This window comes from Drosophila innubila (assembly GCF_004354385.1).
Source record: "Drosophila innubila isolate TH190305 chromosome 2L unlocalized genomic scaffold, UK_Dinn_1.0 4_B_2L, whole genome shotgun sequence".
Classification (NCBI taxonomy): Eukaryota; Metazoa; Arthropoda; class Insecta; order Diptera; family Drosophilidae; genus Drosophila; species Drosophila innubila.
In genome coordinates, this window is record NW_022995372.1 from 3,605,484 (window position 1) to 3,619,566 (window position 14,083).

A 14,083-nucleotide genomic window follows, 5' to 3' on the forward strand; every position below is an offset into this window, starting at 1 on the left:
GAATTGTTGAACATTATTTGTTGAAAGTTATTGATATATTTTATTCAAATTTTGATTTTTTTTTTCAATTATTGCAAATTAATCAAAAACCTTAGCGATATTTAACAAGAAACGATATATCATCTCTAGCACAAGCAAATGTATCGATGCCACAGCTGTTTATGATAAGTACTCGATGCTGTAGATACAGATATATCGATGTGGGCGACATCAAATACTATCGAAATTGTAGAGAGCGACGAAGAAGTAGCTCCGGTAAAATTGCTTAAAAAACTTAATAGTTAAACGCGAATTATTGCTTAAAAAGTATTAAATTGCAGTAAATAAATGCACAAGAGTGCTGTTGCTTAATAAATTGAAACGAAAAGTGTTAAACTCAAATAATATCGTCGGTTTTTGTGTGATTTTCAACTGGCCAACATAATATATACACACACACAACCACACACACACACATGAACAGATGTACACATAATGTACATTTAAAAGAGTATTATTATTATTATTGTGAACGTGTGTAAAGTGCAATACACTTTGGCAAATCGCCTGGAAAATTGGAATCACACATATTGTTTGCTGCAAGTGAAAGAAAGTACATTTTTACATGAGTGCTTCTGCTGCTTCACAAAGGGCTGGGGCCGTTGGCTGCTGCTAGGAGTCGCTGTCGTCGTCGTCGTCGCCGACGTTGTCATCGCCGTTGCCGTTGCGGTCGCCAAAAAACTTTCGTCTCCGGTAGGTACACACAAAATATACGGCTGCTCCTGTTTAGCTCCTGTTTTGTGTCTCGCTCTCTCTGTCTCTCTTTTGCTGTCTCTCTGTGTGTGTTATTCGCTCTCTCACTAACTGACTCTCTTTTAAAGTCACTCTCATTTGTTATGTTTGGTTTGCTCTCTCAACCCACACACACACACACACACACACACACACGCAAATCGCGACATCGCATAATCAACGGTACTTTGCCAGGACAACACCAATACAAAGAGTGGTTCACAGCTTATTTCACCCACAACGCTTATGTACATATTTCTTACATTTTAAATGCATTTTAGATTTTAATGGGAAGTAACAAAAATTTTATTTTATTTTTTAAAAATATTTCTATGTCTTGAACAATAAAAACAAATCATAGGCACAAATGTAGTGGGTCATTTAAGCTGTGAGCCACTGTACATGCAGATATGCTTATGTATGTATGGGTGTTGAAATTGCGCATCTGCTGCTCTCTTTGCATTGCCATCTTCATCTGTCACTTTCTCTCTCCCATTCAGTCTATCGTTGGGTGTTGTGCTCAACAGCAACAACCCCCAATGCGCCACTGTGCTCTCTCTGCTTTCCGCTCTTTCTCTATACTTTTTGTTCCCACTCTCTTTTGCTGACTTTTATGCAACGCCTGTTCGAGGTTCCATCCTTGTGTTTTCATCTGAGATTTTGGTAACCATGTCCGGAATACCGCCCGTGGCTATATGTGTCAGCAATCTGCTCTCCTCTACTCCTTGCACCCATTTCCTGTCCCCTTTTTTTATTTGCCGTTTCGAGGGCAAACAACCACCGTTTGTCTATTGTGACTTGGTTCAGCCCACAACCCACAGTCCACATGACACAGGTTTCTGCTTCTTTTAACACTGAACCCATTCGACAGAACAACAACAACAACAACTCAAGTTGAATGCATTGAGAGATGATGTTAGCGATCTACAGTATGTCTATGAGTTATTTTGACAAAATAAACAATATCTATAATTAGGGATTAAAAGCGTAAGCATTAACCGGTATTAACCGTTTAAATTTTGGTAACCTGAACTGAAACCGTAACCAGTATAAGACTTTTTTTGTTATACCAAAACAGAGTAACCGAAACTATTCAAAACGTTATAACCGTTAAATAACCGATTCATATATACGGTTATTTCGGCTATGAAATATAACAATTTTCGCTTTAAAATTTTAATATTAAACGAAACCAATTAACTGAAACCGATGCTCGTTTCGATTTGATTTGAAAATCTTATATTATTTTTAATTTTTATTTTATTATTGGAACAATTTAAAAATTAAGAGCTTAAAAAAAGAAGTATGTGATTTTCAATATCTTTGTCAAAACAATTACCCGACATACTGTGTAGAGAGTCAGCCCTCTTAATTGCATTGACAGATATGCTGATCTATATAGAGTCTGCCCTCAGAGATTTATGTACATATCTGAATGTTTATATTCTCTGAGTTGCAAGTTATTTTGTGGCTGCCCTTTTGGCTCACAACACAACAGCACAACAACACACAAGACATCAACAGATAACGCATGTTTTTGTTGTTTTTGTTGCATTTCGTTGGCCTATTTTCTGTGTGATTTAAGAGCTTGTTCCCGTTTCTTTTCCCCTCCGCTTTCCACTTCCCGATTTTTCCATAAGCAATCCCATTGCTTTGTTTTCAATTTGTTTCAATAAATTTGAGGGCCAGTTTTGAGTGTTTCTTGATATGCTCAGTGCGTCTTAGATCGTTGAATGGAACGAACACTGCTGCACCTCTCCCCCTTCGTTCACCCTTCCCCACTGAGCATCCCCTAGAGCTCGCTGACAACAACAAAAAAAAAAAAAACAACTTTACGCCTCATAAACTCAGCAACGAGCACGTGCAACTCTTTCAATTTCTCTTTGACGAACTGTCTCCGAGACATGAAAAAAACATAGAAAAAAATAAAGCAAATCCCCGCTACCTTGGCAATGTTTCTTTGCAACAACAACAACAACTGGCAACAAACAACGCGACAAAGATTGTTGGACGCATTTGCTCTCAAAAAGTTCAATGACCATAAATAGAAACCATCCAAGCGTTGCCTACAGTTGACTAATTTATTTATTTATTTATTGTAAACTAGTCATAGTAGACTCAATTTAGTAAGTTATCAGTATATTAACTTGCTGTAATGTATAAAGTAAAAATGTTTAAATATACTCGTATAATTAATGATTAATTTCATTTTATAAAATCAAGTAGTCAATGACTAGGATTTATATCCACTATACGGATACTCTATACGGATCTTCATGAAGATTTGCTTATTATCCGCTTTTCTGATCAGTTTCGACTCATTTTCTAGTCATATTTCAATTTATTACAATTCATTAATGCAAAATAAGATACTCCACTTCCTGGAATTATGCACTAAACCTTTCAACGAATTTATTTTTGATTAAATATTGGCAAATGACTCATCCGGGTGATTTTTGTAAACAAAAACTTTCAAATGCTGGCTGTTTTTTAATAACAAAGAAAGATCTGTGAGTTAGGTTAATAATTTTCAAGAAACAACAAAAATTTGGGATTTATCTTGAATCAACATATTGAATATGTTGTGGTGTAAAGATAAAATAGTTAGGTACATTTTTAATATTTTGCAAAATTAAATGACTTCTCAGTTTTTTTATATTTGATTCTTGCTATAATATAGTTGCTTATAGTTGTGAGAATAACTTAAAAATTTAAATAAATATATTGATTTCGTTTTACTTAATTTTAAAGTAAAAAAGCTATGATTTTTTTCTTCTTTAAAACAATCACATGACTAACTGTATGTGTGAATTTTTAGACTTTGTGTAAACAATTATTTTGTCGGCCTTGTATTTTTGCCAGTTTTGGTTTTGGCCCTCATCGGTTACCAGTTAGCAAATCTATTTAGTGGTTCTTTTCGTTGTCGTTACGCTCTCGGCTTTCTCTCGAGGCCAGAGTGAAAACAAACACTGAAATTGACGGAAATGCTTACGTTGAGATACGGAAGAAAGAATCATATCTATTTGCTATATTTCTTTCGTTGTCCAAATTATCAAAACTTTCGCCTTCACTAAACGAACACGATTCCCATGTCGCATTTTCTATTTCTCTTTCCATTTTGTGTTGCCAAACAGCAGAGCTCTTATCGCTGATGACAACATTTTCATTTCATGGTAAAATACTTCAAATGACTTATGAGTAGGCAACTAATTAAGCTGCACAACTCACAGCTGAATCGACCTTCAACTTGGACGTGTCTAGAAGTGGGAAGACGGAGGTAACTGACTTTTCGCCTGCATGATTATTGATCTTTAATTATTGGCCATTTTTTCTGTGGTCTTTTGGCTATTGACATATTGACATTGACTTTGGTTTTTGCTTTTTTTATTTGCTATGGGCAACAGTGCTGCCAATAAAAGCTGTTTTTAGTGGGAAAAAGATATAAAAAAAAGACCAAAATTTTGCATAAGAAAAAATACAATTTATTTTAGATATTTGTTTAAAATTATTTAAATGCAATTTGAATTATATATCAATTTAAATTGAAAACTGTAAGGAAAAAATTATTTAATTTAATATGTATCTATATTATTTCATATTACTTTTTTTGTTAAATATACAATTTTAAGATTAAAACTGTATGAAATAAATGCGATAGTAAATACGATGCGAAACTCGGTTTAAATTAGGGTTTTGGTTATGTCTTTGTATATCGGTTTTGTAAAGGTTAATCGTTTTTTGCTTATTTCGGTTTTGAAATAACGGTACGATTTCGATACAAAAAAGAGTTATAAAAGTCTTAAAAAAATGTTTGTAAGTAAACAAAATTTCTTTGATCTTAAAAAAGAGCCAACTGATTAGATCGTTATTCAAATGTAAAATAAATCTTAGTGTGAAAAACGATTACAGTGTAGTTCAAATTAATGCTTTATTGAACAGAAACTAACCATTATAAATAAATCGGTTGCTAACCGGTTATAACGGTTAATACCATTTCGGTTTTTGGGCTTCGGTATAATTGTTTCGGTAAGGATTTCAGTAACGATTACTTATTTCAATCGGTTAATACCGGTTAAAGGTAACAATGCGATTACGGTTTTAATCCCTTATTAAAAGTTTAAAAATTTTCGCTGCTTGATGATTTTGTTTGTTTTTTTTTTTGCCGCAATGGAACTTTTAAAAAGCCAAATTTGACGGAAAAAAGATGTTTGGACAACACTTTTGGCCAACAACCTTTAGAGGCCTTTAGCTAATGCTCCGTCTCTCTCTGTGTCTCTCTGGGAGAATTGTTAATTACGTAAACAGACAAAACACCTCATATTCTCTGGTCTTTCTTACGCTTTTCTTATGCTTGTCTGTCCCACATTTATTTTGGTCAAATACGAGTATTGCTGTTGGTCTTTAGTTTCGATAGTTTACAAGCCAATTCCAATTTCAATTCCTGTTCGTGACTCATCGACACAAAGTGAGTGCCAGTTTCAATCTCAGTTACGTTGACTTGGAGATTGGACAATGTGTTGTTGTTATCGATGCTGTTGTTCAATCAAAGCACAAATTTCAATTAAAGCTCGTCCTCCATTCGCTTTGTTTTTATGGAATTCAATTACGAATACTTCATCACATTTTGTTGACCCATTTCCATTACATTCATTTTCAACATCATCATCATCATAAACAACATTAATCATTATCATCCCTCACACTGCCAACTGTTTTAATATCCTTGCCCAAAGGTCTGTTTTCTTTCAATTATTTATGCCAATTATTTATTGTATTTCTTTAACATATTTGTATATGTATTTATATGTATGTAATTAAGCACTTAAGGTCATAAATAGTTTTAATTGCTTTCTCACAAATGCTTCTTTAATTCACACACACATTATACACACAAACAAACACATAATATATGTGCATATGTACGGTATGTCAAGTAATTGTTTTGACACAGAAAAATATTAACATATTTAATTGCCTTAGGCAAAAAATAGAAAGAGTAAACGAAAAGGTTCTTTTTTTTTTTTTAAGAAAATCATTTTAAAATTTTTTCTCTATTTATTATAATTTTTCAAAGTTTTAGAATCAAGTTATAAATCTGTCTTTATTTTAAATATCACTAGGGCAACTGTTCTTAATTGTCATTAAATAAATATAAAAATACAAATAATTCTTTTGATGACTTTTAGTTAAATATTCTATATTACAGTGTAATTTTTTTATTTGCAATCTTTTGAATTTGAAGTTTTTAACTTTTAAATATACTATAAAAAATAGGATTTTACTTAAAAAATGAATTGGTTTAATTTTGATTTTTTTCAAAACCGTTTTTATACTTTGTTAAATTTATTTGGTTTAATATTTTTGAAAATGTTATTTTCCTTAGATGTTCATTTTATTTTAATCAAATTTTTTCATTTTATTATATTATTATTTAAGAGATTTTTATATATCGACTGTTTTTACCTGTCGATAAATAAAACTTGATAAATAAATATATTAATCATTTTTTTTCTTAGTCAAAACAATTACTTGACATACTGTACACACACACACGCACACACACATGCATTCACACAATCAGAGCTTTGTTTTTAATGCGTTTTCTTCACATTTCTTGTTTCTCTTTCATTTTGCGTTTTCTCTTTCACATCTTTGTTTGCATTCTCGCCGCATTCGTAAACGTTTAATTTGCGTCAACTGCTACAACACAAAAACAACAACAATTGCAACATCAACAATTACAACAACAACAGCTGAAATATGTATTGGCAAATAAAGGCAACATGCAGCATTCATCAGCAACAACAAGAACAACAGTAACAACTACAACATTTCACCCACTACAACAACAACATCAACATCGACAACAACTAACACCATTACAACTTCATAAACATCATCATTATTACAAATGATAAAGCTTTGAAACAACTACAACTTAAACAACAATTGCAACAACTTATACATTAAACAACATCTACAACATCTGCATCTTCATTATCATTATCATCAGCATTATGAGCAAATACAAGCTTTGAAATTATCTGCAATTTGTTGCTATTGTTGTTTGTTGCCTGTTTTGTTGTTGCATTTTGCAAAAATTGTTTGACAAGAACAAGAAAGAAGAAAAAGAGAAGTAGCAATTGAATCCCAAAGTTGCTGCCCAGGTCACCCAGGCGGGATCAACAACAACAACAACAGTAAAGAAGAAGAAGAAGCGCTTCTCAAGCCATTGAGGAGCCACACTGGAATGTTGGAATACCCACAGCGATTTGCGCGCAACATCCCCAATTCCAATTCCTCCACTGGACACAACACTGGAGCAACAACAACAACAGCAGGAGCAACACCACCGCAGCTGCCACAGCATCAAAACTATCAAAGCTATCAGAGCTATCAGAATTCATATCGTCAACTGGCAAATGGCTCGTCACCAGCTCATCACCAGCGTCAATCGTCGCTGTCACAGCAGCAACATCAACAGCAGCAACATCAGCTGCAGCAACAACAACAACAACAACAGCTGCAACATCATCGCACACTATCGACAGCATCCAGTTGCAGTGCCCAGCACAAAAGTGTCACCTTCGGACAGACAGCGTCATCATCATCGACACTCATCGATTATCCCCTGAGCAGCGTTAACGGCAGCGGTAGCAACAGCAACAGCAGCAGCGGTAACTCCTCCAGTTGCAGTGGAGCGGGAGCGGGAGCAGGAGCAAACGCTGGCAACAACGCTGCAACACAATCAATGGCGGGCAACATGAAGCACGGTAAGAATCGAGAATATCTTTTTTACTACATACTACAATAAATAAAGTATGATTAAGCAAGTCATCTTAGAAATGGTTTTACTAAATAAGTTATCCTGTAAGCAACACTTTTTTTCATTTTAGTCATCAGTACTAAAAAAAATTAAATATGGAAAAAACTGGATTAAAAGGAAAATCTTATATAAACTATTTTAAATGGGGTATTCTACAAAGAACCTATTATTTTAATTTAAATTTGTACCATAAAATTAAACATTTGAATGCGAAAACATTTTTTATGTCATACAAAATCTTGAATCTCTATTTAATAATATCATAAATGAAAAAATAACTGAATTAAAGGGATAATCTTATATACAATTATATTGAATATATTTTAATTCAAATTTTTATCATATTTATTAATCTAGAGTCTCAGTCAAATTCAATGTTAAATTAGCTCGAAAATCTACTCTAAAAAAAATCGAAAATGGAGATAATTATCATAATAATTGGAAGAATCTTGTATTTGCTATCATTTAATGTTGTCTACTAGAAACAAAGTAATATTTTAATTTCAATATTTTTCATAATGGTCAATCAAAAATATGTAAACTGCTTAAGTATATTTTTTCGTATTATTTTCAATTTTTTTTTTATCAAATTTTCCGTTTATCACTTCAAATATTTAAAAATCATTTTTAATCACATGTTTTATACTAAAAAAAAAAAAATTATGATTTTTTAAATAAGAATTGAAATTAAGGTATTTTATAATTATTTTTATAAAGATAAGTGCGGAGGTATTTGTAAATCTATGTATATAAAATTGCTTGACATGACTGACTGATCATTGCACAGCGCAAACCATAAGAGCTAGAAGGTTGAAGTTTTGACACAACATAGCTAAGACATTGTGGATAAAAATAAGCAAATAATGTTTATGTTATTGTCTATTCGCTTGCAGGAAAATCTCAGGAAGACGTCTGCTACGTGGTAGCGAAGTACGATTATGCAGCCCAGGGGGCCCAGGAGCTGGATCTGCGGAAGAACGAGCGTTATTTGCTATTGGATGACTCGAAGCATTGGTGGCGTGTCCAGAACAATCGCAATCAGTCGGGTTATGTGCCCAGCAACTATGTGAAGAAGGAGAAGCCTTCGCTCTTCGACAGGTGCGTTCTACCCGGTTCGGTTCTTCCCCCCACCCGATTCCGGGCAGCAGTTGCACATTCATTGCCCAAAATTAATCGAGTAACTCCAAATGTGTTTACAAAAAAAAAAAACTAAAACTAAACATTTAAGTATTCTTTTTATTCTGATTTCAGCAGAAATAAGACAAGCAAAAAAAAAAAAATAAAAAAATATATATGTCGAGTTTGTTTCCTCCTACTTTATGCTTTCCATTATTAATTATTCTGTATTTTGTATTGTAAATAATTTTGAAACGCTTTCGGCTTTTGTATTGTATAAACCAATTATGTTATTTGCTTTATTTCATTTGATTTTCGAGTAGAAATTGTTTTAACCGCACGATCCGCCCGATTGACACACACACATATATAGATATATAGATATATTGAATGAAAACTTCCTTTCCTCCCTCCGGCAAGTGTTGAGCCCCTCCAAAATATTCAAATGTAGGACTCTCTACCCTTTATAAGCCCTGTTACATAGTCACTTTAGTCTTGATCCGAACTATAACTAATTTTAGTTTATGCATTACTTGAATATCTTCTGTTTTGCAGTATCAAGAAGAAGGTGAAAAAGGGATCAGGCTCGAAGACGCTGCCCAATTGTTCGCCCTCACGTCAAATCGAGAGTCCAACCATGTCGCGACGCTTGCCCCCGGATCCGTCTGAGGCCATTGGCAGCGCCATTGTCAAGTACAATTATCAGGCCCAGCAGCCGGACGAGTTGTCGCTCACGAAAGGCACCCGCATCCTGATCCTCGAGAAGTCAAACGATGGCTGGTGGCGTGGCCAGAGTGGCAACTCTGTCGGCTGGTTCCCCAGCAACTACACAACCGAAGATTGTGATAACGATGGTGAGATACACACCTACGCCATGGCGGAGAATGTCCTTGATATTGTGGTACGTCCAAAAGCATATTCATTAATTTTCCAAATATTTTCTATAATTTTTCAATAAAAAAAAGTGGATACATACACAAATGTAAATTTTTACAATAATTTTACTCTCAATCGCGGTAAAAAAATACTTTTCAATTAAATAATTTATTGTATTTTTGTGTTTTTGGTTTTATCTTTGATTAAAATGTCAAAACCTTTTTTTAAATTCACTAAATCTAAAATTTAAATTGGCAAAATAATGCCCCATATTTTTTTTTTTTATGTACAATATTATATTTAATATAAATATAACAGCTTAATATTTATTTAACGAGTATTAACCTAAGCCTTTGAATATACTAAGTATACTAAGCTATGATTTACTATAATCAAGGCTGCAAACCGGTTCTGAACCGAACCTTGTAGAACCGGTTCGGTTCGGGTTCTTAGTCAGCCTGAACCGGATCATAAACCGAATCCTTCAAATTATTTACTTTTCGAACCCGAACCTAAACCGAACCGCTTTCTAAAATAAAAGGTTCGGTTCGAAAAACAAAATATTTACATAAATTTTATGGTTTTCTAAAACTCCGTAATTATCTGAGACTTCGGATTAAAATAAGTCATACTTAAATCTTCAAATAAATTTTAATTATCATCAAAATTTTATTTCTTTGAAAAAAAATATTTTAATTATTTCAAAATGTAGAGAAAATTGTGTATCAATACAAATATTTTTCAATACAATTAATGTTAACGCTTTACTCTCTGATTTTGAATTGCAGGTGGCGCTCTACAGTTTCACGTCGAACAATGATCAAGAGCTGTCGTTTGAGAAGGGCGATCGCCTGGAGATTGTCGATAGGCCCGCCTCCGATCCAGACTGGTATAAGGCACGCAACAACCAGGGCCAAGTCGGTTTAGTTCCACGCAATTATCTACAAGAGTTGAACGACTACTTGGCCACACCCTATCGCAATACCAGTGGCAATGCTGGCAACGGCAATGCCGCCAGCAATGGCGCCAATTCCGGCAATGGCGGCAATCCTGGCGATTCCATGGAGCGTCGCAACGAGGGCAACAACAAACCCAACTCGCAGCCATCTCAGCCCATCGAGCGTCCCAATTTGGCGGGCAAATCGTGGTACTACGGCGCCATCACACGCAGCCAATGCGACACCGTCCTCAATGGACATGGACACGATGGTGACTTCCTTATCAGAGACAGTGAGACTAACGTGAGTTTCCCATTTACAAAATGCATCAAATTTTTAGTAAGAAATTTTGAGCAGGCAATCAAACCGAAACAAATATTGATTCCGATACGCTTCGTATTTCGGCACTTAAACTACAAGTCAAAATTTTTCTTAATATTGACATGATTAATTGCTGTTTTATACTAATTTCGATATAAGGAGTTGATTAAAAGTGATAACTTGAGATTTAAAATTTTCAATTTTAAAAATTTCAAAGGGGGGACCCTTAGCTTCGAAATCGAATTTTGGTCGAAAATAAATAAATTTTCTAAATGAATTAAATTTGAATACCGAATGAATTTAGAGGCCAAACCATGATCAAAATGACATTCCGCTTGCAAATCGTGTCAGTTTTGATCAAGTTATGACAGTTGGAAGTTGGTCAAGCCTCTGACCTAGCAACTTTACAAGTCAAAATTTTTCTTAATATTGACATGATTTTTTACAAGAAAGTGAAAGGTCTCCGATTGAAGTTTAAAGTGTTGTTTTATACTAATTACGATATGAGTTCATAAAAAGTAAAAACTTGAGATTTAAAATTTTGAATTTTCGAAATTTCAAAGGGGGTACCCTTAGCATCAAAATCGAATTCTAGCAAAAAATAATTTTTTTTAAGAAATGAATAATATTTAAATGCAGAATGAATAAAAAGGCCAATCCATGATCAAAATGACATTCCGCTTAAAAATCGTATCAGTTTTGCCAGAGTTATGACGTTTTGAGGTTTGTCAAACCTTTGAACTAGCAACTTAACAAGTCCAAATTTTTAGTAAATTTGACATGATTTTTTAGAAAAAAATGAAGTATCTCAGAATAAATTTTAAAGTGTTGGTTTATACTAATTACGATATTCGTAGTTGATTAAAAGTGAAAAAATCACAAGGGGGGACTCTTACCATCAAAATCAAAACGAAGATCCAAATGTAAATTTTTTTTTACATAATTAATTAAATTTGATTGCAGAAAGAAGCTAGCTATTACTTAATTCTTGCAGTCTGTATATTTCCTAGTATAATGCATACAAAGATGTTCGCATATGTTAACTAATTGATATTCTTTGCAGATGGGCGATTATTCGGTATCCCTGAAGGCTCCCGGACGCAACAAGCACTTCCGTGTGCATGTGGAGCAGAATATGTACTGCATTGGACAGCGCAAGTTTCATTCGTTGGATCAACTGGTCGATCACTACCAAAGAGCGCCCATCTATACAAATAAGCAGGGCGAGAAGTTATATTTGGTGCGGCCGCTGCCAAAGGCCAATGGCACGTAAATGCGGTCAATAAAATACCATAAATAAATGCGGGCAGGCAGAGAGAGAGACTCCGATGCATCTCATGAGATAGGACATATATATATATATATATATTATAATATTACTCGTAATATACATAATACAACTGGAACAGCAACAGCACACAACAACAGCAACAACAACTACAACAATAACAACATAAAACAGCAGCAAAAATAACTTCAATGATATACATACTACATACATTTATGGCTAGATTATTGTGAAAAATGTAAACGCATTGTCTCAAATTTCAGTTGTATGCTAAATTCAAAGGCTTGACAACATACCGAATGTATATGTATTGTGTATATATAAATCGGTTTGTTAAGTGCGATTTAATTCAAACAACAATTTATTAATTCGCTGAGCAGTGTAATAGACAACCAGACCTTTTTGTACTTTTATAAAATTACATTACTTACCACATATATATATAAATATTAATGATTAATTAACGCTTCGAGATTGGCTCGCTTTCAAAATTTTCAACTCGTTTCGGTTTTAGTTACAAATTTTGTGATTGCGCTTCTTTTTGTAAACTATTGTAACGCCATTTAACTAGGGAAAAAGATAAAAAATAATGCTAAAGAACAAGATCCAAAGGATTCTTAAACACAATTCTAGATGTCGAAATGCATTAAAAGTTTAACACATACTCTACTCATACGATATTACAAATTACGATATTGTACACATTTAAAAAAAAGCGCTTTTAAATTCCCAAAATACTTGTACTTGATTTGTAGATCTATATGTATGTGTGTGTGCGTATGTGTGAGGTGTGAAGTGAAGAAGAAGAAAAAGCCATTTGTCTATTATCCATGCGTGTATGTGTGTATTTTTGCAATTGCTTTGTAAACCATACAATGTATACCTATAAAATGCTCAATCCCGGGCTATATAATAATACCGCATATACCAAAATCATACCGATACCTTGGAGTATGTAAATATATATAAGCGGAATTAACAGCACCCCCAACAAAAAAATAAAACCACCAATAACCGAACACAGCTCTCGGGTTAGAAAGCTTCTAGAGAAGCAAACCTAAATTATTTGGTTTCTGGGCCTCAGCCAGAAGATAGTTAAAGAGAAAGATATGAAGAAGATTATCATCACTTGCCCCCCCAGTCATTCTTGTTATTACAAAAATATAATTAACATCTAACGATATAATCATAATAACAAAATAAATACCAATAATATCTGCAAATAGCTGTTCTAGCCGCATAATTAGTAAAAACATAATCATCGTACGAATCACCATGAATCACATGAGAGGAGCCCTAACCCTAACCTCCCAAAAGAACCCTATAATACATATAAATAATATACATATACGCATATAAGCCATACTGTACAGTTGATGATGATGCAATGCAATGCTAAACTAAGCACACTTTCACATACTTATATACATTATTATTTATATATTTTACTAGACTCGACCTATAATTAACTTCTTATTTATTATAATAAGTATAGAAACACAGCGATTCCAGCTTTAATTTTGTTTAATTATTACATTTTGTTTGCCGTTCGTTTTATTTTCTTTGATTATTATTACTATTGGTTTTGTTTTTTTGATTTAGAGCTTAAATGGGAGAGAATAGTGAGAAGTAGATACGAAGATGGTGAGTTTTTTTTTAAAAGCTAGTTGCTTTAAATGGGCGCTGAAGATGGTTCAAAAACCGCAAAACGGACTTTCGACTTTATTTCAAATGCGAATTTTTTAATTATATACATATACATATTAATATAAAGTTTAAATAATTTATAGTAATTTAAATAATTGCTAAACCACAACTAGTACTAAAAAAAAACAAAACATGATGAGAACAAACTAGAAATTATACCGAAACGGAAATGAATAAAAATACATCAAATAAATTATAAACCAAAGTGTTTTTAATCTCCTCCATCCATACCCCCATCTA

General features: G+C 33.4%; 1 protein-coding gene across 4 annotated transcripts; it reads left to right on the forward strand.

Annotated features, from left to right (window-relative positions):
• Window positions 1–206: 206 nt before the first annotated feature.
• On the forward strand, window positions 207–14,039 carry LOC117781168 (cytoplasmic protein NCK1). Of its 4 annotated transcripts, none has more exons than XM_034617909.1 (6): window positions 208–734; window positions 6,936–7,544; window positions 8,491–8,695; window positions 9,269–9,614; window positions 10,378–10,830; window positions 11,912–14,039. In XM_034617909.1, the coding sequence occupies exons 2-6, from the start codon at window positions 7,022–7,024 to the stop codon at window positions 12,119–12,121; spliced, it is 1,737 nt and encodes a 578-aa protein (XP_034473800.1). In that variant the 5' UTR covers window positions 208–734; window positions 6,936–7,021; the 3' UTR covers window positions 12,122–14,039. The 4 variants fall into 4 exon arrangements, with proteins under 4 accessions (XP_034473803.1, XP_034473800.1, XP_034473799.1 ...); XM_034617908.1 differs by having other exon boundaries at window positions 208–732; window positions 6,525–7,544; XM_034617910.1 differs by having other exon boundaries at window positions 208–732; window positions 6,939–7,544.
• Window positions 14,040–14,083: the final 44 nt, after the last annotated feature.